General features: G+C 35.6%; 1 protein-coding gene across 1 annotated transcript in view; it reads right to left on the reverse strand.

Annotated features, from left to right (window-relative positions):
* Positions 1 to 21,960, reverse strand: part of ARID2 (AT-rich interaction domain 2) — a 184,035-nt gene that overhangs the window by 61,486 nt on the left and 100,589 nt on the right. Inside the window, exons 7-11 of the mRNA XM_075551842.1 lie at positions 10,223 to 10,289; positions 9,879 to 10,129; positions 9,559 to 9,655; positions 9,261 to 9,470; positions 8,268 to 8,435 (exon numbers count right to left, since the gene is read on the reverse strand). Coding sequence (XP_075407957.1) covers positions 8,268 to 8,435; positions 9,261 to 9,470; positions 9,559 to 9,655; positions 9,879 to 10,129; positions 10,223 to 10,289 — 793 coding nt within the window. The remainder of the gene's footprint in view (positions 1 to 8,267; positions 8,436 to 9,260; positions 9,471 to 9,558; positions 9,656 to 9,878; positions 10,130 to 10,222; positions 10,290 to 21,960) is intronic.

Here is a 21,960-nt window from a genome sequence, read left to right on the forward strand (position 1 = left end):
CCCAGCTTATACATGAGTATAAACGGTATAAATTAAATTATCCCCATTTTACAGTTGAGAAAAAAATGTACAGATTAATTTTAAGAGATTAAGTTCCTGATTTGTTCACAGAAGAACATTTGGTGGGGCTAGCAAAGCTGAATGCAACTGAAAAATATTCTTTAAGGGAGAACATAATTATTATAACCAAAGCCGGTTTCTGCTGGCAACTCAGGATTATCTTTTCTTCTCTTTCTAAACATTTACTACATAAAATAAGGCCTTTCTCAGGTCTGACTCTATTTAGAGGCCATGTTCCCTTTTATCATCACTTAGGTTATGAAAACATATTCATGTCAATTAATCAATTTTCTAAAACATTAGAAATTGAGAAAGTATAGAAACTGAATAAAGCAAAATAAGAAAGCAACTGGATTAATACAAACGTGAATCACTAATTTATATAAAAATACAAACTGGGAAGGGTATCTGAAGATATGTTAAAATATACATAGTCAGTTTTAAGAATAAATTCCAACATATTCAAATTTGGTATGTATTAGTTCCTAAAACTTCTTTGCATCAGCACATTATCTCTACTCTCACCCATCCTTTAAAGTATTGCAGAATTATAGCTTGATGTACAATTCAAGAGCCAGACAGGCTGACTCCAGGGTTATAATACCAGAAAACCAAATTCACTGCCATGGAGTCAATTTTGATTCATAGCAACCTCATGAGACATAGAACTGCACGTGTTGAGTTTCCGAGGTGTTGACTCTTTACAGGAGTAGAAAGGCTCATCTTTATCTAGTGGAGGATCTGCTGGTTTTGAACTGCTGACTTTTCAGTTGGCAATCCCAACTCGTAACCCACTATACGCCACCAGGACTCCTAGGGTTACAATGCTTACTATAGCTGTGTAATCAATAGTGAGATACTTAACTTACCATCTGTATATAAAACGGCAAAGAGTAACGGTAACTGACCTCATTTTTATGAGGATGAGGGAAAAAGTTATATGAATCAGTTAAAACAATGGCGCATAGTAAGTACTATACTTATTTTTACTATTACTATTGTTATTTTAAAAATCATTTTATTTGGTGCTCATATAACTCCTATCACAATCCATACATACGTCTATTGTGTTAAGCACATTTGTATATTTGTTGCCCTCATCATTCTCAAAATATTTGTTCTCCACTTAAGTCCTTGGTATCAGCTCCTCATTTCCCCCCTCCCTCCCCACTCGCCCCTCCTTCATGAACCCTTGATAATTTATAAATTATTATTCTGTCATGTCTTACACTGTCCGACGTCTCCCTTTACCCACTTTTCTGTTGTCCATCCCCCAGGGAGGAGGTTATATGTAGATCCTTGTAATCGGTTTCCCCTTTCCATCCCACCTTCCCTCCACCCGCCGGTATCAGCACTGGTCCTGAAGGGGTGTATTTCTCTAGGTTAAAAACCAGAACAAGATGTCAAAGAGGACAAGAAACATTACGGCTCACAAGCATCTTTTAACAAAAATAGTATGGCAAGGCTTCCTATCTATTCCAGTGTTTTATATACTACTATTAAGAAGCCAGAATGGTGGCTTAGTGGTTCCATGTTGGGCTGCTAACTGTAAGGGCAGCAGCTTGAAACCACCAGCCGCTCAGCAGGAGAACAACAAGGCTTCCTAATTCTATACAGTTCCAGCCTCACCAACTCAGGGGCTCATCTAACCTGTCTTTTAGGGGCACTATGAATTGGCATTGATTGATAGTGAGTTTTTTTGTTAAGGGCAAAACATGATATTGAAAATGAAATATTCTTGTCACTTGTGTGTTCTAAATTTAGATATGGTGGTGACTATTTCATTTAAAGTCCAAATCTCCTCTATCACTCAACAACTGTCAAAGAATGCATTACTTTTGAGCAGGACTTCAAACCTGTTCAGTCCAGTTCAATCATGGTCAATGAAATGACACTGGAACAGGAAAAACTAAGGATCAAAGTCTTTATAGAAACTCAGAAAACAAGAGTAACATAGGTCTTATATAGCAACCAATTCTACTGACTTAGCTAAAAAACAGCAATGCCCCAAACAAAAATGGTTCGATTCACACAGCTTTGAATGTGTTTTACAATGTCATGGGTCAGGTTCCTGTTCTTAATATCCCATTCCAGGGCTACAAACTATGATTTTTCACGATCTAGTTAGCACTCCAAACAATAAAAAATTTTAAATTCAGGTGTGTTCTAGTTTTGCTTCATCAGCCATGATTGAACCAATTCAAACCAGATCAGAGCCAAGACCCGGAGGCAGCCTTGGGTTGAGCATATCCGATAAAAATTTCCCTGTTCTTATTAAATGTGGAACATGGCGATATTTTATTGCAGTCACATAGAAATACATGGCAATGTTAACTAGCACTAGTTATGTGCTAGAACTTTACACCAGCACTGAAAGAGGTAATCGCAGTGCCAAGGTTTTGACTAAATGTATTCAAAGTATACGATCAACATACTTCGTCAGAAAGTACTGTAGTGTTCTTAATATGGTCTATATTTCAGTTTTCCTAACTTATGGTCCTCAAGCGTAGTCCTCCGACAAGCAGTGTCAAAATCTTATGGGACCTTTTTTTAACTGCAAATTCTCAGGCCCTTCCTGAATCAGACTCTAGTGATGGAGTAATCAGAATGTATTTTAATAAGCTCACCACAGGTGATTCCAATGCACCTTAATGTTTGAGAATCAATGTGCTAATGCTTTCTGAATTAATTAGGTAAAACAAGGTCCCTACACTTAAAAGAGTAACAAGTGTACTTTATGGTCGTCTTGTTAAATTCTTTTTACATATTTTGCACAAATGAAAATGTCTTTAGTGACTGGTGTCAATTCTTTGATTCCAATTAAAAAAATGAAGAATTTAATCAAGTTGTCAGCTGAACATTAAAAATAACGATGGGACAAAAAACAATGATAGACCCTAATTTTTGGAATAAGTTCCACCATCATCTATTTATGCATACTAGATTTTTAAAAATGTTTCACAAAAAAAGAGCCAAATTAATTCTGTACCAATTTCATTCTAATAATAAATATTCATCCAAAAATACATTAGATGGATAGTTTGCAGAGAACTAGGGGGAAGTGTCCCATCTATCTCATTAAGAGATGCGGTTCTGATAATTTTACTACATACTTAAGATTATTTATAAAATTTTGTAATGTTTTTATTAAAGTTTGTAATGATGTTTTAAGCACTTTGAACTTTACAGAGTAATTGGGAATTGAAAAACATTAAAATGTCTATTTTTTCATAAAAGATAGGGTGATGAGTAAGACTTTCAAGGATAAAATGTATTACATTACAGTAAAGTTCTACAAGAATATCAGAGTTCAAGTTTAAAGAGGGAAACTGTAAAATGTCTAAAGTTAAGAACTTAGGTATCTTTGAAATGGATGAAAACTAGGTAAGTAAAAATAGTACTGCTACAAATTACATCTTTTTTTAAACAAAAACGTCAAAATGTGAAATTACTGTTTCTGGCCACATCCACCATCCACACCTATGCACTCTGAAGGCAATGCTTCCCTCTAAGTCAGAGGTTCTCAACCTGTGGGTCGTGACCCCTTGGGGAGGGGGAGATGGAATGACTCACAGCAGTCGACTAAGACCATGGGAAAACACATAAATATTTCACAATATATAATTACATATTTTTTGTGATTAATCACTATGCTTTAATTATGTTCAATTAAAAAAAACACATCCTGCATATCAGTTATATACATTACAATTCATAACTAGCAAAATCAACAGTTATGAATTAGCAATGAAAATAATGTTATGGTTGGTGGTCACCACAACATGAGGAGCTGTATGAAAGGGTGGGACATTAGGAAGGGTGAGAACCCCTGCTCTAAGTCTTTTCTGAAACATTAGGTGCTCTTGAATTTAATCACATAAAAATGGCACTTTGGGTATCTTTGAGGGGTTTAAATTGTGTCCTTTCAATGTCCTTTGAGTTTGGGAAACAAAAGGCGGTCTGAAGGGGAAAATCAAGGCCGATGTGGTAAAGTTTCCCAACAAAGTTCCCATAGGATAGCCTTTGACAGGACGAATGAGCAAGTTCAGTGCTATGATGGAGAAAATATCCTCAGCACAATTTTTTCTGGTCTTTTCTCAATAATGTAGTCCTCAATTTTTGAAAAAACAAACAAAACAAAACAAAACAAAAACGTCTTCACAAGAATCCACAGAGATCTACTTGTGGTAAACAAATTTATTTTGGAATCCCAAAAACTCGTCCCAAAGGATCTTGTCACAAGCCACTGTTTTGACTACAATTTTTTTTAAGGCACCCACACCATGACTAAGACTGTTACTGAGAACTTATCAGTAGCCATCCACTGATCACAGAGTCGTATTTGAACATATTTTATTTTTACTAAATCCATGCATATATGAAATGGACCCTAGTAGCAATAATTAAAAAAAAACATTTTATTAGGGGCTCATACAACTCTTATCACAATCCATACATACATCAGTTGTGTAAAGCACATCTGTACATTCTTTGCCCTCATCATTTTCAAAGCATTTGCTCTCTAAGCAATAATTTTTTACTTATCCTTATTGAACATCAAGATTCTGTTGTATACAAAAAGGATTATAATGGTTTTATTTTATAATACTAAATTTAATACAAATTTAAAAAGTCCTTAGCAATTATTTAAAGTATGAGTGAATTTGGATCTCAGCCCTCATAAGTATTAATCAGTACATAAATCTTCAGAGTGTAGAGTTAAATGAACCAAAAGTTTGAAGACAATTCTGTAATAAAGCAGCATTAAATTATGGGTGTGGAGGGACAAACTATGTAGGACAATTGATTAAACAAGTAAAATATTTAATCCAGAGTAAGTGATAATGTGTGTATCAGCTCAAATCTGAATTCTTTTTAGTCTTTAAGAAGCCTAACCCCAGTTCTGTAAAACACACGTAAGCCACAATATCTCAATGTTTAATTTTGTTCGTTTGTTAAATGAGGATCACCTCTCGGGCTGGGGTTGTGTGAAGGTCAACATCACTGGAAAGGTCCAGTAACTAATCAAAATCAGTTTAGACTCTATTTTTGAAAATAGCTCAATAAAATCAAGTGCCTTTACTGATAATTTATCAATTACTTACATCTTCTTAATTTCCTTATGGCCCTCCATTAATTTAATTTTCATTTTTTTCTTTGTGACTAGCAATATATCCTCTTCATTACCCATTTAACTGGCAGTATACATGGTTCCATTTCTTGTCAGGATTGAGAAACAACAACATCCAACTGTAGATTCCTCAACATGCATTAAATGCTGTTATCTATTGTCTGTGCATGAATGCTCAGTAAGTAGACTGACAGTCAAAATGACCTATTTCCCCCATGCCTTGTTTGTCCAAGGAGGCCTGGTGGCACAATGGCTACGTGCTGAGCAGCTAACTGAAGGATCAATGGTGTGAATACCCCAGCTACTCTGTGGGAGAAAAGACCTGGATATCTGCTTCTTTAACCAATATTGTCTCGGAGAGTCTCTGTCCAAAGGATCACTTGGAATCAGAACTGACTTTACAGTACACAATTATTTGTCCAGTTTGCTACTTAAATTTATGTAAGAGGAATACACATGACACACTTCTCCTGCATGTTTCAGAAAGACATAATGAAATAAGGGTTAATGTTACATATTTTATATAACTAGAAATCTTAGTACTATAAAGTAGGGTAGAAAAGAGATTGAGACTGTGATAAGACTATGTAGCAAAGAGATGATTAGAGTCTCAACCTAGTCATAAGCACTTTCAATTGAGGCCACTAGAGGATTTAGGAGTAATCAGTATAAACTGGTGATTTGATGGATGTGATAGTTAAAGATAAAGAGAAATTTTGCTTGGACACAATTCAAGAGAATGAGATAGATTTCAATGTATTACTACATTGAAAGGACTTATCAGGTAAAGAGATGTTTGAAATACAGAACCAAGAAGATGGAATAATTAATATTTAGAGAAGATTCAGAAGAAGTAGCATTTCTTCCAAAGGCAGGAGGAAGCTGAGAAAGAAATTAAAATGTACTAAGTTTGTAAGTGAAGGGGTAAGAAGGTGATGCTGTTTATACCAGATGGCCTCCAGACTGCAGAGTGAGAGGGAGGTCAGCTGAAAAAATGAGCATAGTTCATTCAAGGAGCGAGAGGTGTCTTGGGAAGTAGGAGGCAGGACATATACTATAAATGTTGGATTGGGTTTTTCTCAGGACTAAAGAAGGTGAGAAAGCACTCTACAAAGAGTCTGAGAGTGCTAAAATATGAGATGATGACTACAATTAGCCAGGAGAAAAGAGACTCACAGTCTGAAGAGAAAGCTAGTTATTTGACAGCCCTGCATTATAATTAAAGAGATTTGAGTTAACAGAAGAAGTCAGCCAAAGATCCCTAGGAGGATGCACATGCGCAGGTATACATGTTTGCATGTATTTCCATGTGTTCAAGTGTCCCTGCTCCTACTTCACTTTTAAGTCATTAAAAATGGTTTTAAGAGTTAAGTGTATAACCTATAAGGGAGAAGCCCTCCAAAAAACCAAAAACCCTGGCATTTTTTCAAAGCTATGTTATTTATATATATATATATTTAAAAATAACACTGCTATTCTCCATTATACTTACTACCATTTGTCAAATATGTGACTCCGTTTCTGTAAACATTTTTCAAATTCATCTGTTCAGATGGCTGACGGCACCTTCGTTTGTTTTTTCCCCCCACCTCTTCTATGTCATCAAATCGCTGTCCTTTCAAGTTCTTCTTCATTTGCAGAAACAAGAAGAAGTCACACGGTACGAGGTCAGGTGAGTAAGGTGCATGGGTCAAGAGACATGCTATGTTCTGCCACAAACTGGTGCCCTGGGAAGGCTGCGTGAGCAGGTGCACTGGCATAGTTGCAAAACCAGTCCTCTGTCTGCCACAAAGCAGACCTTTTTGTCGCACGCTGTTATGCAATCTTTTCAGAACTTCTAAATAGAAAGCTTCATCAGTCTGACCTGGTGGAACGAGCTCCAAATACACTATCCACCTCACATCAAAAAACCAAATGGGTATCACCTTGATCTTTGATTTCACTTGATGAGAAATTCTTGGGCGGGGTGACAATGACTTCTTCCACTAGCTTGACTGATGTTTGCTTTGGGGGTTGTAAAAATAGCACCATGTCTCCTCACCAGTAACAACCTTGGGAAAAAAGTCTGGGTTGCTTCAGAGCTGTTATTTCAAAGCATGGCCGGTGTTGACTACACGCTCTTTTTCCTGGTCAGTTATTTCACAGTGACCAGGCTCATTCCCAAATTGTCCATTAAATTCGCTGAACCCAGCTCCAAGATAGTCCAGATAACTTCTCCCTCTCTTCAATGGTCATCGGTCTTTGAGCACAAGTGCATGCATTTTGTTGACATCGTCCATCTAGGAAGTTGACAGACGTCCCAAGCAAGGTCTGTCAACAATCGACATTTCACCTTTATTGAAATGAGAAAACCACTTGTACACTAGAGTTTTCCCATAGCGCTGTCCTTGTAAACTGTGTTCAACATCACAGTAGTTTCTGTGGCATTTTTCTGAGCATGAAACAAAATTTCACAGCCACATGCTGTTCTCTTAAATCGGCCATCACAAAAACAGAGACAAACTGCTTTTATGAAAAAAATTCACTGTGACCAGAGAGAACTTTCTCAAGCAAAGTCACGGGGTGCAACAACAGAGCAAGCTGCTCGATGCTTGCATAATGGGGGAAAGTGCATATTATGAAAGTTCTACTCATCGGAGCCTTTTCCCTTTTTTGGGGAGGAGGGGGTACCCCCTTCCTATGTTCTAATGACTACCTGGGAGAATTATAAGGCAATCAATCTATGATTATCCTATTCCTGGTAGGTCAATTTGTTATGACCAAAATCACATATAATGCGCACTGGATATTTCTAATTGCACTTATAATTATGATAGTCCCTAATACTCTTCCTCAAATCATTCTCAACATGATTTTTCAATTACCCCATTCTTCTTCTGTGTTCATCTGAATTGTGCTCCTATAGTGTGCAAATATTAAAGATATTAGAGTACACACCTAAACTCTCCTTTACTTACTGTGTCAACTATTGACACCGTGCCCTATATTGCATCACAGTTTAGTATAGCTATATATATTTAGTACCGAATTTACACACCAATAACCATATTAAAAAAGATTATGTGAAGACACGAACCTGGGGCAGATGCTACATGGGTCTGAGTTTGAACTTGTTCTACAGCTTGTGGCCTAATATCAGATAAAACTTGATGGCTGGAACTTGGATGTTCGACGAGTTTCACTGCAGCCAGGGCATCAGGACCGAACATGTGGATATCCATAGAAACCAGACACACTAACATGTCTAAAATAAGTAAAAAGCCAATATTTACTAGTTAATATTATTATAAAACAATGTCAAATTCATTGTGTTGTACAGACCAGTGGTTCTCAACTGCTAGTCCATAAATCATGCACATTAGAATTATCTGTGGATTTTAAAAATACATTTTAAATGTCAATCTTTAAAAACTGATCTAGCAAATCTGCAGTGGAGACTAGGCATTGGTATATGAATATATATGTGTTTCCCAAGTGATTCTGATGTGTAGTCAGATTTAAGAACAACGGTGTATACGGAAAATGATATTTTAATTTTTCAATAATATTTTTCAAGTTAAATCTTATTAATGTTGACTATAGTTTTACAACTAAGAAAAAAATCATTTTAGTCAACTGAGTAAAATGTTGACATGATATGAGTAATAGCTTTAGAACTGACGACCTACTCCAGAATTAAGTTCACTAATTTTAACATATTAGCACTAGAAACAACTTCCAAGACGAGCAGGAAGGAAGCCTGTTTCACTCAGCTCTAGGTGCTTAGACGCAGATGATCATCGGAAACAGTAAGACCTGCTTCCCAGAAAGGCGGACATAGCAAGTCTGTCGAATTTAAATCTGGAATACAGCAAACTAAAAATAAGGAGAAGGAATAGGGATTACCCAGTCACATAATCCTCTGTAAGACAGTCTCTATCTGATAAACTAATGTGGACTAGTTAATAACTACTCCTCAAAAATAATTGGTAAACTCCAAATATCAACTGTGATTTTAAAAATATCACCATATTAACTATCTTCACCCAATAAAGAAAATAATTTAAATATTTCTGTGAATCAATCTTACCTATGCTCTTTTCTACTTTGGCGATTTTTGTGCAAGCAACATCCCCCATTTCTGTGAGCATATATAGCACCTCGAGTGCTGAGATCACGAGCAGCACATCAGGTAAAGTGAGATGACAAATGATCTCTCTGTATGAGTCTTGATCCACGTATTCACAAATTAGAACACCATTATCTTCTGCTTTGCAAAGATTTCCCAAAATTTCCATTCCTGAAAAGCATATGCACACACATTGCTTTCTAATAAATGACTAAAAGTTTGGACACTTTAGACAATGAGAAGCTAACTGAACACTCACCCCTCATCTTTAAAAACCTATCCCTGGACATTAGGCATTTCGTAACAGTATGGAACATCAGATGAGTAGTTTTGAAATCAACAGGGTCCAATAAAAGCTGGGGAAAAAGAAAGGCAACATTGGTGAGATAGGGTTCTTCTAGTGCTGTACATTCCAAATTTAATGAACATGAACATAAAAAAAATATAAAACTTCAAACCACTTCAGAAAAAACAACTTTTTCTAAATAATGTATCTGTGCTTACAATATGTGAAAATATATAACAAAATGGCAACTATGATAATGCCACAGCCTACCATTTTTAAGTAAACATGCTTACCTCAGCTGCAATATTTCCTAATGTATCAAGGCCCAACTGCCTTAGAGAAATAAAATGACTATGTGCAGAAAGTAACAGGAAACGAAGACAAGTTCGATTAGCTGCCAAGAGCTTAACATTGCCCTCTTCAAACGAAAGATTTCGCAGAATCACAGCAATCTGAAGTACCCGCTGTCCTTCAATATCGTTAATGCCCAGCTTTCGAGGTGGATGAAATAAAGATTCCCAAATCCATTCTCCTGATGTACCTTCTGCATGTAAAAAATATGGTTTACACAATTTAGAATTTGTTACTAATATCGATATTCTAAGATTATTTAGTAATTTTGCACTCAGTGACTTACCATGAGATTTATTTCTATCAGAAATGAGGTCACGTACTTCATTATCATCAACAATGTCTTTCCAAAACTGTAATGATAAATTATTATACTGAATTATGACTTTTTGAAATAATAATATTATTACATTAAAAGTGATCACGCCTAAAAGTGTAACATTTCTGCTTTTTTTTTTTTTACTTCATGTGGGTCTTGTTACATTCCAGGGACTTTTACATAAATGTTCTAATTTTCTCTGGATTGTAACACTTTTTGGGGTTATTAATCATTTTATTGGGGGCCCGTACAACTCTTTTATCAGAATCCATCCATCTATCCATCCATTGTGTCAAGCATATTTGTACATATGTTGCCATCATCATTCTCAAAATATTGGCTTTCTGCTTGAGCCCTTGGTATCAGCTCCTCATTTTTTACCCTCCCCCCCTCCTTCCTGAACCCTTGATAATTTACAAATTATTATTATTTTGTCATATCTTACACTGTCTGACGTCTCTCTTCACCCACTTTTCTGCTGTCCATCCCCCAGGAAGGAGGTTATATGTAGATCCTTGTATAGATTGTAATACTTATATATGAAAGGTGTCTTTTTAGGTTAGGGGTTCTAAACCTGGACTCCTAGAATAATTCTAAACCTGGACTCCTTGAATAATTCTAAACCTGGACTCCTAGAATTTTTGAGTTTGTGAAAGAAATTAGAGCACCTATCTGTGAAAATGTTTAGAAGCTGTTTTTAAATGCCTTTAGGCTCGTTAACCTTAGCATTTCCTTCAACTCTAAATATTTAGGCTGCAAACAACAGCAATGTTAGCATTGTCTATGACATGGCCACCAATAAGAATTACAGATAGTTTTAGATATACCACTTTACAGTACAAATAGATAGAAATGGTGTTTATGCTCACCAGTAGTTAAAAATTTATGAGTCATGAGAAAACTACACGAACACAACAGTATTACTGCTTACAGACACTCCTGCAACATAGATGGTCACCTAGCAAGTAAATCTACATCTAGTAAGCATCCAAACAGCAAGAGGGGAAGCAGTATGCCACCAAATTAATAACCTAGGTAACTGCTTTCCAGTATTCTCTAACTACAAAGTATTTTCATTAATATGTGGGACACGAGTAAATATTTACCCCACTGTTATGTGTAATTTCCCAAGCTAATACATTTATCCAACTATTTCCAAACAATTTATCTATCACTTTATCTTGTGATATCTCACTTTTTATTGCTAAAATTTTTGATACATGTATTTCAAGATTCATCTTAAGAAGCTTTATTTAAAAAAAAAAAAGAACAAGTAACAAGAGGATCATAGAAAAGCGATTATACACGGACATGGGGTTTTTCGACAGTTCCTACATAATCCATGAGGTAGAAAGTACTAATTGATTAAAGTAGTATAGATTCAAATTATACTCTGTAAACAATGAAAGAACAGTGAAAGAGAATTATCAAATTAACGAAAAATCAAAATAGACCCACTGTTGTTGAGTTTCACTCAGTGACCTGAGAGGACGGATTGGAACTGCCTCACGGGGTTTCTAAAGCTGTAAACCTTTACAGAGGCAGACAACCGTCTTTCCTTGACAGAGAGGCTGGTGGGTTGGATTCACCACTCCTGTGGTTAGCAGAAGGGTGCTTTCACCACTACACCAATGGAACTCCAAGGAAATCAGCCGAGGAGAAAAATAATCCAGTGGTAATGCTTGTACAAATCAGTTCAGAAATTGTAAAGAAAATAGAAGAAAAAATAAAGATGAGGATCATATTGAAAACAAATCAAAACATGTGAGACAGAAAAAATGAAAAGTAAATTAAATCGTGTACTAATTAAAAAAACAAGAGTTTGTCTCACTGGGAAAAAAACAAGTCCAAACATACTCTGTTTTAAAAAACTCATAAAAAAGATAAGGATAGAAAGGTTGAAAGTACGGCAGAAACCATACAAAATTTCTCGGCAAATGAAAATGATATGGGACCAAAAAAATAAATTTTAAGACAAAATATGGGACATTTCTATCACAACTCAATGGACTAGACAGATACAATTATATGTTGTATAAATGAACTAACAGTCACAAAATAGGGAAAAGTCAGTGTTATGGAAATATAGTGAGAACTGGTATATAGTCAAGTACAAGCTGATCCGAATATCATCAGCTGAAACACCTAATTTTACTACAAAAACCGCATTAAAAATGTTCTGGGAAACCTTGGCTTATACACGAGTATATATGGTAACTATCAAACGGGGAGATTTTAAATACCTCTGTTATATTAAAAGACCAAGGAAATAACTGTATGAGTAATAATTTATAAAATATGAGCCTCATGATGATTGGTGTTGACCTAAGCAACCAAGGAAAAATATCTGCATCCAATAACCACAATATATGTTCCTTTAAAAACACTTAAGAAGTGATTATAAAAGTGGGCTAGTGCAGGGTTACAAATATATGATCAAACCACTTCAAAAAGTTAAGATTTCAGAGTTTATTCTCTGAAGATAGTAAAATCAATAAAAAGTAAACTAGAAAATCTCCATTCAAGGAGGCATAATTAAAATCTCTTCTAAAATATCGGTCAAGGAGAGAAATCATAATGACAAGTAAGGGTTTTTTAAATGGAGATATAAGAAAAACTTGACTTATTAAAATTGATAGCTAAAATTGTCCTTAGAGGGAATTTCATAAGCTTAAACATAAGACTACATATACTAGAAAAAATTACAATAAAAGTCAGTGGCCTAAACCCCAGCTTAAAAAGATAGAAAAGGTAGAGCTAATTCAAGTCAAAGAATACAGAAATAATGATAAAGAGGTAACAGCAATGGGAGGAAAAAAGCCCACACACAAAAGGGAAGATCATCTCATCCTTTTTAACATGAGATTTCTTCAGGTAATTAGCCATGATACTAAAAAACCTGCTACTCCCATTGTGATTCAATATGTAAAATAAATTTTGTACGATATTTCTTACCATGAATTTTCTAGATTAAAAGAAATTGTCTGTCTAACATTTAATTACAGGATTTGCCATTTAGTGGGTGATAGGAGAACAGGACACAAGATATTAAGTAATTTTAAATTATTAAAAAAAGTAATTTTGTGGAAAATATAAATTATTTGTTTACTCCATCAGCGTGAGAAATTTGAACATCAAATACCTTGAATGAAATATAGAAACAGAAGATTGATAACCTTTGAGATTTGGCTTAAAAAAATTTCTCTTGAATTCTTAACTAATTTCCCCCCCAACCCTTATAAATTTGGTTTTCCTACCTAGAACTGAGGAAATTCTCAATGAAGAGTTCTAGGTACGAAAACCAAATTTATAAGGGTTGGGAAAAGAAATTGTTTAAGAATTATTTGAGGCCAAGTTTCCTTTCAAATGATTAACAAAAACAATGCAGAAATATCTGTTTTATTTTCACAATACTGGTTTTTCCTAATCCAAACTACAAAATTCCCACAGAAGTGTCTGCTGAAATTTGCAATCAACATTATAAATAAAGGGGGATTAGTCGGCCATAAAGGAGGATTAGAGAGTTACAGCACCAACAACTTCAGATAGAGATGATTCAGGTATAAATAAAAATATATTTAAATTAAAACCACAAAAGATCAAATCGGGATAATGTAAAAATAATGAAAAGAACATTTTGAAATTAAAATGGTCACATTTTAAAAATTTAATGAACAGATGAGTAGCATATTAGGCAGAGTAAGCTGAAACTGCTGATAAAGAGATGAAATATATGCAAGGCAAGTTAGGAGAAATGGACATGAAAGTTCAAACTTTGAAATTCCACAAGTAAAGAAAATCTATGCCTGATCACAGGGTGGTGAAGCACCAAAGGCAAATGAAAGATGATAAATCAATTTTATATTACCTAAAAAGGAAGGCGGAAAACAACAAATGACAATTTTTAAAAGTTACAACAGAATTCAATAAATGGAATGAGTGCAAAAACAAAAATAACCCCCAATCTCAGAATTTTTCCCTGAACAAATTTTCACTTAAAGAAAAAGTAAAGAAGAATGTGTTCTACACAAATTAAGAACATAAACCCAGGAAAGCGAATTTTGAGAATGATGATGGCAATAAGGGTGCTTTACATAATTGATCTATGTGTGGATTGTGATAAGAGTTGTATGAGCCCCAATAAAATGATTTAAAAAAAAAAGAACATAAACTCAGAAGGAAGATGGGCTATTTAAAAAAGAATGGGGACATTGGTTTTAAAAATTAAAAGGCAGGCTTGCCTAGATTTTATATTATATGAAGGTACAAAAACAGTGACCATAATTAATACTATTTATTATCAACAAGCTGGGAATAAAAATGAGATAAAAATTAATATTTTCTCAAGCTGAAAAAATACAAGCATAGATTAAAATCTCAGTAAGAAAATTTCCAATTTTTGACTGAAAATCTTGGGCTTTAAAGCCAAACAGGGGAAAATACATGAAATAAAATAGTTTAGAAATAAACCACATCCACATAGTCTATTTCCCAACAGAAATGTATCCATTTTTACCAAAATACACATACAGAAAGCTTCCTAGCAGAATTGTTTTCCTAATTAGTAATTATCAACTCCTTATAATTTTTTGTATTTAAAAATAAAGTGGAAAGATGACGTCTAAGTTCTACATATGTGATAGTCACTAGGAATAGAACTCAGTGGGCCGTAAAAGCCTACAGATACTCATACTTTAACAACACGTCTCATTGGACCAAAGTTCTCCCTGTTCCTGATATGGTGTATTGCCGGCAGTTGTTAACTATAAAGTGACACCTCCTGAGGCTGACTGCTCCCGTAGCCAACATACTGCCTGTTGATGCATACAGAAAGACTTCCAGCGCTGACTGTAAATTCAGAGCTTGTTCTGGGAATGCCCACTCCTCCCTGTCTGTGCACAGCAGAAAGGCTGCAGTATTCCCAGATAAATTCACTAATACCTATGTTTAAGGCTTTAGGATCTCTATATAAAGGGTTAAGTGGGCCCTCTTGGAGTGAGGAAGGTGACCATGAATGGAAGATTACAATCAGTCCTATCTATAAGCTCTGCGGTAGTTATATAATCATTTGTCAATTTGAGAGGATTAAGAATGAAAGGGTAAAGTCTAGCCCAGGGATGCTCACATTTATTCAGCACGTGAGCTACTTAGAAAATGATCAAGTCAAAATGATCTATTAACTACAATAATGCAAAACATAAATTTATTTCATTCATTCATAAGTGCATTGAGAATTCTTTATATGTGCAATGTATGTTTACGTACCTTGCATAACTGCATGAGTCCATATTGCATAACACAACACCATTAACTATGTACATTTTTTGTCATTTACTCTGAGGACTTGCACTGAATGGAATGAGCCAGGGATGCAAAGTCCGGACAGCAGCTGCTGACAGCCAGCCTCAGGCACACTTCCAAATGACCATCCGTCATGGTAGAACGGTATTTGGACTCACTGATCTTTATGTGGGAAAAGGCTGACTCACATAAATCAGTAGAGTCGAATAGTGCAGTCAAGAAGGTCGCACATGTTCTCATGTTTGGGTAATTTCCCTCTGCGAGTAAGTTCCAGAACTGTTCATGCGCTCGGATTGTAGTGTTCAAAATCTCCCATTTCGTATGAAAGTGATATGTTTTTGACCTTATTTGGTTCAGCCCCCCCACTCATTTTAATACCCTTTCTTATGTTTGGGAGAAAAAAACCACGGTATAAAAATTGGCAGTAACTTAGCTTGTCAGGTTTGCTGCACTTAGTGTAGTTGTTTGCACATACGTTTGACACCTAAGATTGCATCTGATTGGCTGCGCTGTATATCAATTAAGTGATGGGATTGATGATAGGTTTACCTCTATTTTTTAAATGCCATGCGACCTACCCACACTACATTTGCAATTGACTAGTAGATTGCGATTGACGTATTGAGCACCCTTGGGCTAGCCTGTTAATCAGGTCAGAGACAACGAGGCCTGTGTGGGCATGGCTTTCTCCTGAGGATTCTGGGAACTTGGGTATTCCTCCTTGGAGGTGGGAGACACCCTCTTCTCTATGCTCCCTACCTGGGAGTCATTGCAGCTGACAAGACCCATGGGGCTACGCTAGTGCCCTGAACTCGATGAGCCACGTGGAGACCCCGGCCAGCGCTGAGATGCGTATAATGGCACTGGATCCACAAGCCTTCCCACCCACTGGCCTGTGATCTTCCTGCATTCGGCATCACTGCATCTGTTTCCTGAGTCTCAAGAGGCCTTTATAGATTGGTATCGGACATATGGGCTAATATTGGGCTTATGGACTTGATCTAGACTGAGCTGGGATGTTTTCTTAATGTACAATCATGCTTTATATAAAGCTCTTTCTTATTCACATGAGTATCTATGAATTTTGTTTCTCTTGTCTACCCAGACTAACACAAGCTCACAAGTAGTTCATTAGTTGTGGGTTCTACAATTGAAAATAAGGTCATGAAAACAGAGTTCACATACAGCAGTAACAGGAGTGATAACCAATGAAAACGACACCTCTTACCACTCCTTAGCCACACATACCTAGTATGTTTTTGTTCTCTTTGGGAGTTACTGAAAGAAACCTCAGTCTAGATTTTAAAAACAGAGGAATGGGTAAGTAAGGCCTTAAAGTCTCTACCTACCTAAGAATTTCTTGCACAAAGAAATATTGCCGCAAACACTGATTAACACCAGGGAAAACTGAGAAAGAAAACACCCTGAAAAATACTAATGCCTACGATTCCACTAAAAAATTACCGGATCCCCATCAAGCAACCAACATCCTCATTATGAAACTTTTTCAAAAGTGGACACACACACTTGCGCGCACTATTTGAAGAATGGCAGAAAATTCCTTAACCTTAATAAAGATCAAGAATTTAAAAATCCAAAATGAACTCTGAACAATGATGAGAAAACTGTGCACACTCCATTTTGTATCATACCCACTAGGACACAGTGGTGAGTGCCTAAAAATAGACTAGCATACAACCATCCATTAACAAATATAACAATACAGTATCTCAAAGACAACAAGCAATTTCAGTTCACATGAAGAAACCACAGTGGCTCAAACAAGTGATCAAAATACAAAACCGTAAAACTTTTCTGATAAAGAACTGACACCAGGAATACCTAATGAGGAATTCCAAATAATGATATTTATGTACTTTCAATAGCTTAAGAGAAATATCAAGAGAGTTGTCAATCACAGTTGCTGAAGGCAAATGGGTGCATAAACAAATGTGGTGAAGAAAGCTGATGGTACCTGGCTATTAGAAGATATAGCATCTGAGATCTTGAAGACTTGAAGTTAAACAAACGGATATCTAGCAGTGAGGAAACAAAGCCCACATGGGAGAAGCACACCAGCATGTGTGATCACGAGGTGTCAACCGGATCAGTTATCAGGCATCAGACCCAGAGCAATCATATCCATGTGAACAAGAGGGGTGGGAACGGAGACCCAAAAACCCATCTGCAGACAACTGGACATCCCCTTACAGGAGGGTCACAAGGAAGGGATGAGTCAGTCAGGATACAGTATAGCACGGAGAAAACACACAACATTCCTCTAGTTCTTTAATGCTTCCTTCCCCCCACTATCATGACCCCAGTTCTACCTTACAGATCCAGCTAGAGCTCTTGGCACGTGGAATCCAGGACAGATAAACCCTTCAAGAACAATAATGGGAGTAGCAATACCATGAGGGTAGGGGTTCAAGAAGGGGGAACTGTTTGCAATGACCGATGTATAACACACACACACCCTTCCCCCGGCGATGAACAACAGAAATGTGGGTGAAGGGAGACAGCGGATGGTGTAAGATATGAAAATAATAATAATTTATAATTTATCAAAGGTTCATAGGGGTGGGAGGGCTGAGGAGGGAGGGGAAAAAAGAGGAGTTGATAACCAAGGCTCAAGTAGAAAGAAAATGTTTTGAATATGATGGCAATATATGTATAAATGTGCTTGATACAATTGATGTATGGACTGCTATAACAGCTTTAAGAACCTCCAATAAAATGATTTAAAAAAAAGATGCTGATGAAGCTAAAACATTAAAAAACAATTTTTAGAATTTATAAAAATAAAAGAAAAACCCAATACATTAAAAAGAAAAGCTGTATAATAATAGCAAATAGAAATCCAGAAGATCAATTTTAAAAGTTAAGGAATAGATAAGGCATAGAAAAGGTAAATGGAAGATTAAGCGAGATCATAGGCAAATTTTAATACTTCTTTGCTAAAGGAACAATCATATATATAAAAGAAAGCATAGGAAATATATATAAGAAAGCCTACTTGTGATTGGAATTCCAGAATGTGAAGAGACCCCAAAAAGTAGAGAAATAACTGCAGATTTGTTGGAATACAACGTCTGAAATACTATGAAAGTCAAGAAATGCATTCAAGAAGGGGAACAAACCCTACATAGTATACTCTTGTGATAGTTAGGTTTTCTGTGCCAACTGGGCAGAATTTAATCAGGTTGCACCTTGATTGGAGGGCTACCAAAATACATACTTTCTATGGTGGCATCCTCTCTTCTTTCCTAGTGATGGGACCAGTGTGCTGCTGCTGCCTGAGCTAGTTCTTTGCCTCAACCATGTGCAACACTACCTGTGGGCTGAGCCAACCCTGTTGATCCTGTCACTAAAGCTCAAAGCTCCTTCAAGACTTGCTTTGCCAAGCTGCATTGCTTGAGCTCGAAGCTGGTGGATCCTGTCTCCATGTATTGCTGAGTTTGAGATCCCATAGGGGCCTGCTTCTCTGTGCTACCATGCTACTGACTATTGCTGCCCCTACCCTGTTGCTTGCTGCCTGTGGGGCTGAACTCTGCCCGCCTTGCCTGAGGGAAGGCTCCGCTGTCTTGCTTCCTTGACCTGATACCTTCAGTCCTCATATGTTGAAGGACCTTCAGTATATTAACTGCTCCATGAAAGTTTGAGTTGAACTGAGCTCTGTGTACTGCTGTGTGGACTAATTAGCCATTATATTCCTTCTCACTTTATAAACCTATCCTTTAATGTGTATATATATATATATATATATATATATATATATATATATATATATATATATATATATATATATATATAAAAGCATAAGTTCCCTGGTTCTGTTTCTCTAGAGAACCCAGGGCCCCCACCCCAAAAATCAGCAAGAAAAATCATAATCACACTTTCCAAAACCAAAGAGAAGGAAAGAATTCTGAAAGTAGCTCAGTGAAAATGAAGTTACCTATAAAGGAGATCAATAAGACTAAGCTCTGAATTCTGGAAAGAAACCAGGTAGGCAAGACAGCAATAGGATGAAGTATAAAAAACTGAAAGAAAAAGAAAAAAAATTACAAACCAAAATCATATACCCAACAAAACTGAGCCACAAATAGGACTGCAAAATCAGGACATTTCCAGATAAACAGAAATTAAAAAGATTTAATTTAAATTAACCAACTTTATAAAAACTACTAAAGAATTTTTTTATGAAGGATCAACAATGGCAGACAACTAAGATGAACAAAATTAGATGTCAGCAAACCTACATGACTGAAACCAAATATGTAAATTTATAGTCATATAAATAAACAGAGGGAAAATGTAGTATACATCTAGAATTTCCAAATGGAGAGGAAGTCAAGTAGACTTCAACATAGACTTTTAAATTTGGGAAGAAAATAAGTGATACGAAAATCAATAAACTTTCTCATAAAAATGAAAAAGATTTATTGAACACTGAAACAATAATGAAGAAAATGATAAGACACACATACAAAATGAGTAAGTACAGAATATTATATCACAACGAAACTATTGTTCCACGTGCAAATATACATGCACACAAAAGTGACAGTAATAAAATCATACCTATCAATAATTGCACTAAATATAAAAGGATTACAATAGCAGAATGGGTAAGAAAATATGACTAACCAGTATGCTGGCTACAAGATATACTCTTTATACCCAAAGAAAAATAGACTAAATATCAAAAGCTGTCAAAAAAAATAACAGATCCACCTTGGTGATATGGGTTAGGCACTCAGCTCTTAACCACAGGGTCCATAGTTCAAACTCATCAGTCACTGAGCACAGAAGGTGATCCTATCTGGTTCCCATAAAGATTTATTATCTCAAAAACCCTATCCACGGTTACTATGAGTTGGAATCAGCTCAATGGTACTGAATTTGATTTGGTTATGACAACTAAGTAAAGTGGAGTGGCAACTTTAATTTTTGATTAAATAGAATCTAGGGCAAAGACAAGCCTAAGAAATAGGGAAGGAAACATATACAATGATTGTAGGGTCAATAGAACAAAAGGCCACAGCCATTGTAAGTATCCATGCACCCAGGGAAAGAGCCACCAAATACATAATTAAAAAACTAAGTAACTCTACAAAGAAAAATTAAAGATTGAAAAAAAATTTAATACGCCACTTACAATGTAAAACAGAAGTCAATATAAATTCAACAAAGACATTGAAGAACAAAGACATTGAAGAACTAAACACAATTTACCAGTTTTATCTCATATACATATACAGAATACTCCACCCCAACAACAGTGCAACATTCATTCCATCAAGCAAATGCACAATACACATTCCTTTCCAGTGCACAGGAACATTTTCCACAATAGAATATTGGTTAGGTGACAAAGCAAGCCTCAATACATCTTTAAACATCTAAACACAACAAAGTCTTTTCTCTCAGCTTACAATACTACAAAAATAAAAATCAATAAAAGATCAAGGGGAAAATAAAATAAATGGAAATAAAATAACACCATCCTAAAAAACTACTGGATATGAGATTTTTAAAAAAGAAAAAAAATCCTTGATTCAACTGAGAATGAAAGCACGATGCACCAAACCTATGAGACCCAGCAAAAACCAGTTCTCATAGGGCAATTTATAGCAATAAATTGCATACAAGAAAAAAAGAACCAAAATTAATATACCTCAATCCAGCATCACTAACAATTCAAACAGGAAGAGCAAAATAGTCTACAGTCACCAGAAGAAAAGAAATAATAAATTTAGAGCAGAAACAAATAAAACAGAAAAAAATTTAAAAATTAGAATCCTCAAAACAAGAAGTTAGTTCTTTGAAAGGATTTATAAAACTAATGAACCACTGGTAATTCTAACAAAGGGAAAGAAAGCAACAGATATAAATAACTTAAATAAAATTGGTAAAATCCTAACAAATTTAACTCATACAAAATAATAAATAATATGAAGAAATATAAATTAAAAAAAATTAACAAATTAAAAAACCTTTAAGAAATAGAAAATTTTCTAGAAACACTACTACCTATTTAACTTGCATAAACTAGGGTAGAAAACTTGAAAAGACCCACAATAAAGGAAATAATAGATCGGGTCATTAAGAAGCTACTAACATTCAGAGAAGAGTTGACACCAATTTTACTCAAACCATTCCCAAAGGTAAGAAAGAATGGAATATCCCCAAATTCATTTTATTAAGTAAATCATTCTCAAACCAAGTAGAGAAACCACTTAAAATTATATAGCAACATCCCACACAAACATAAAAATTCACAACAAAATCCTAGCTAATCCAATAACAACAAAAACAACCCCCCCCCCGCCCACTATGACCAAGCAGGTTTAAACAACATATGCAAGAATGAATGGTTCAACACTGCAAAAACAATCGATGTA

This window comes from Tenrec ecaudatus, chromosome 6 (assembly GCF_050624435.1).
Source record: "Tenrec ecaudatus isolate mTenEca1 chromosome 6, mTenEca1.hap1, whole genome shotgun sequence".
Lineage (NCBI taxonomy): Eukaryota > Metazoa > Chordata > Mammalia > Afrosoricida > Tenrecidae > Tenrec > Tenrec ecaudatus.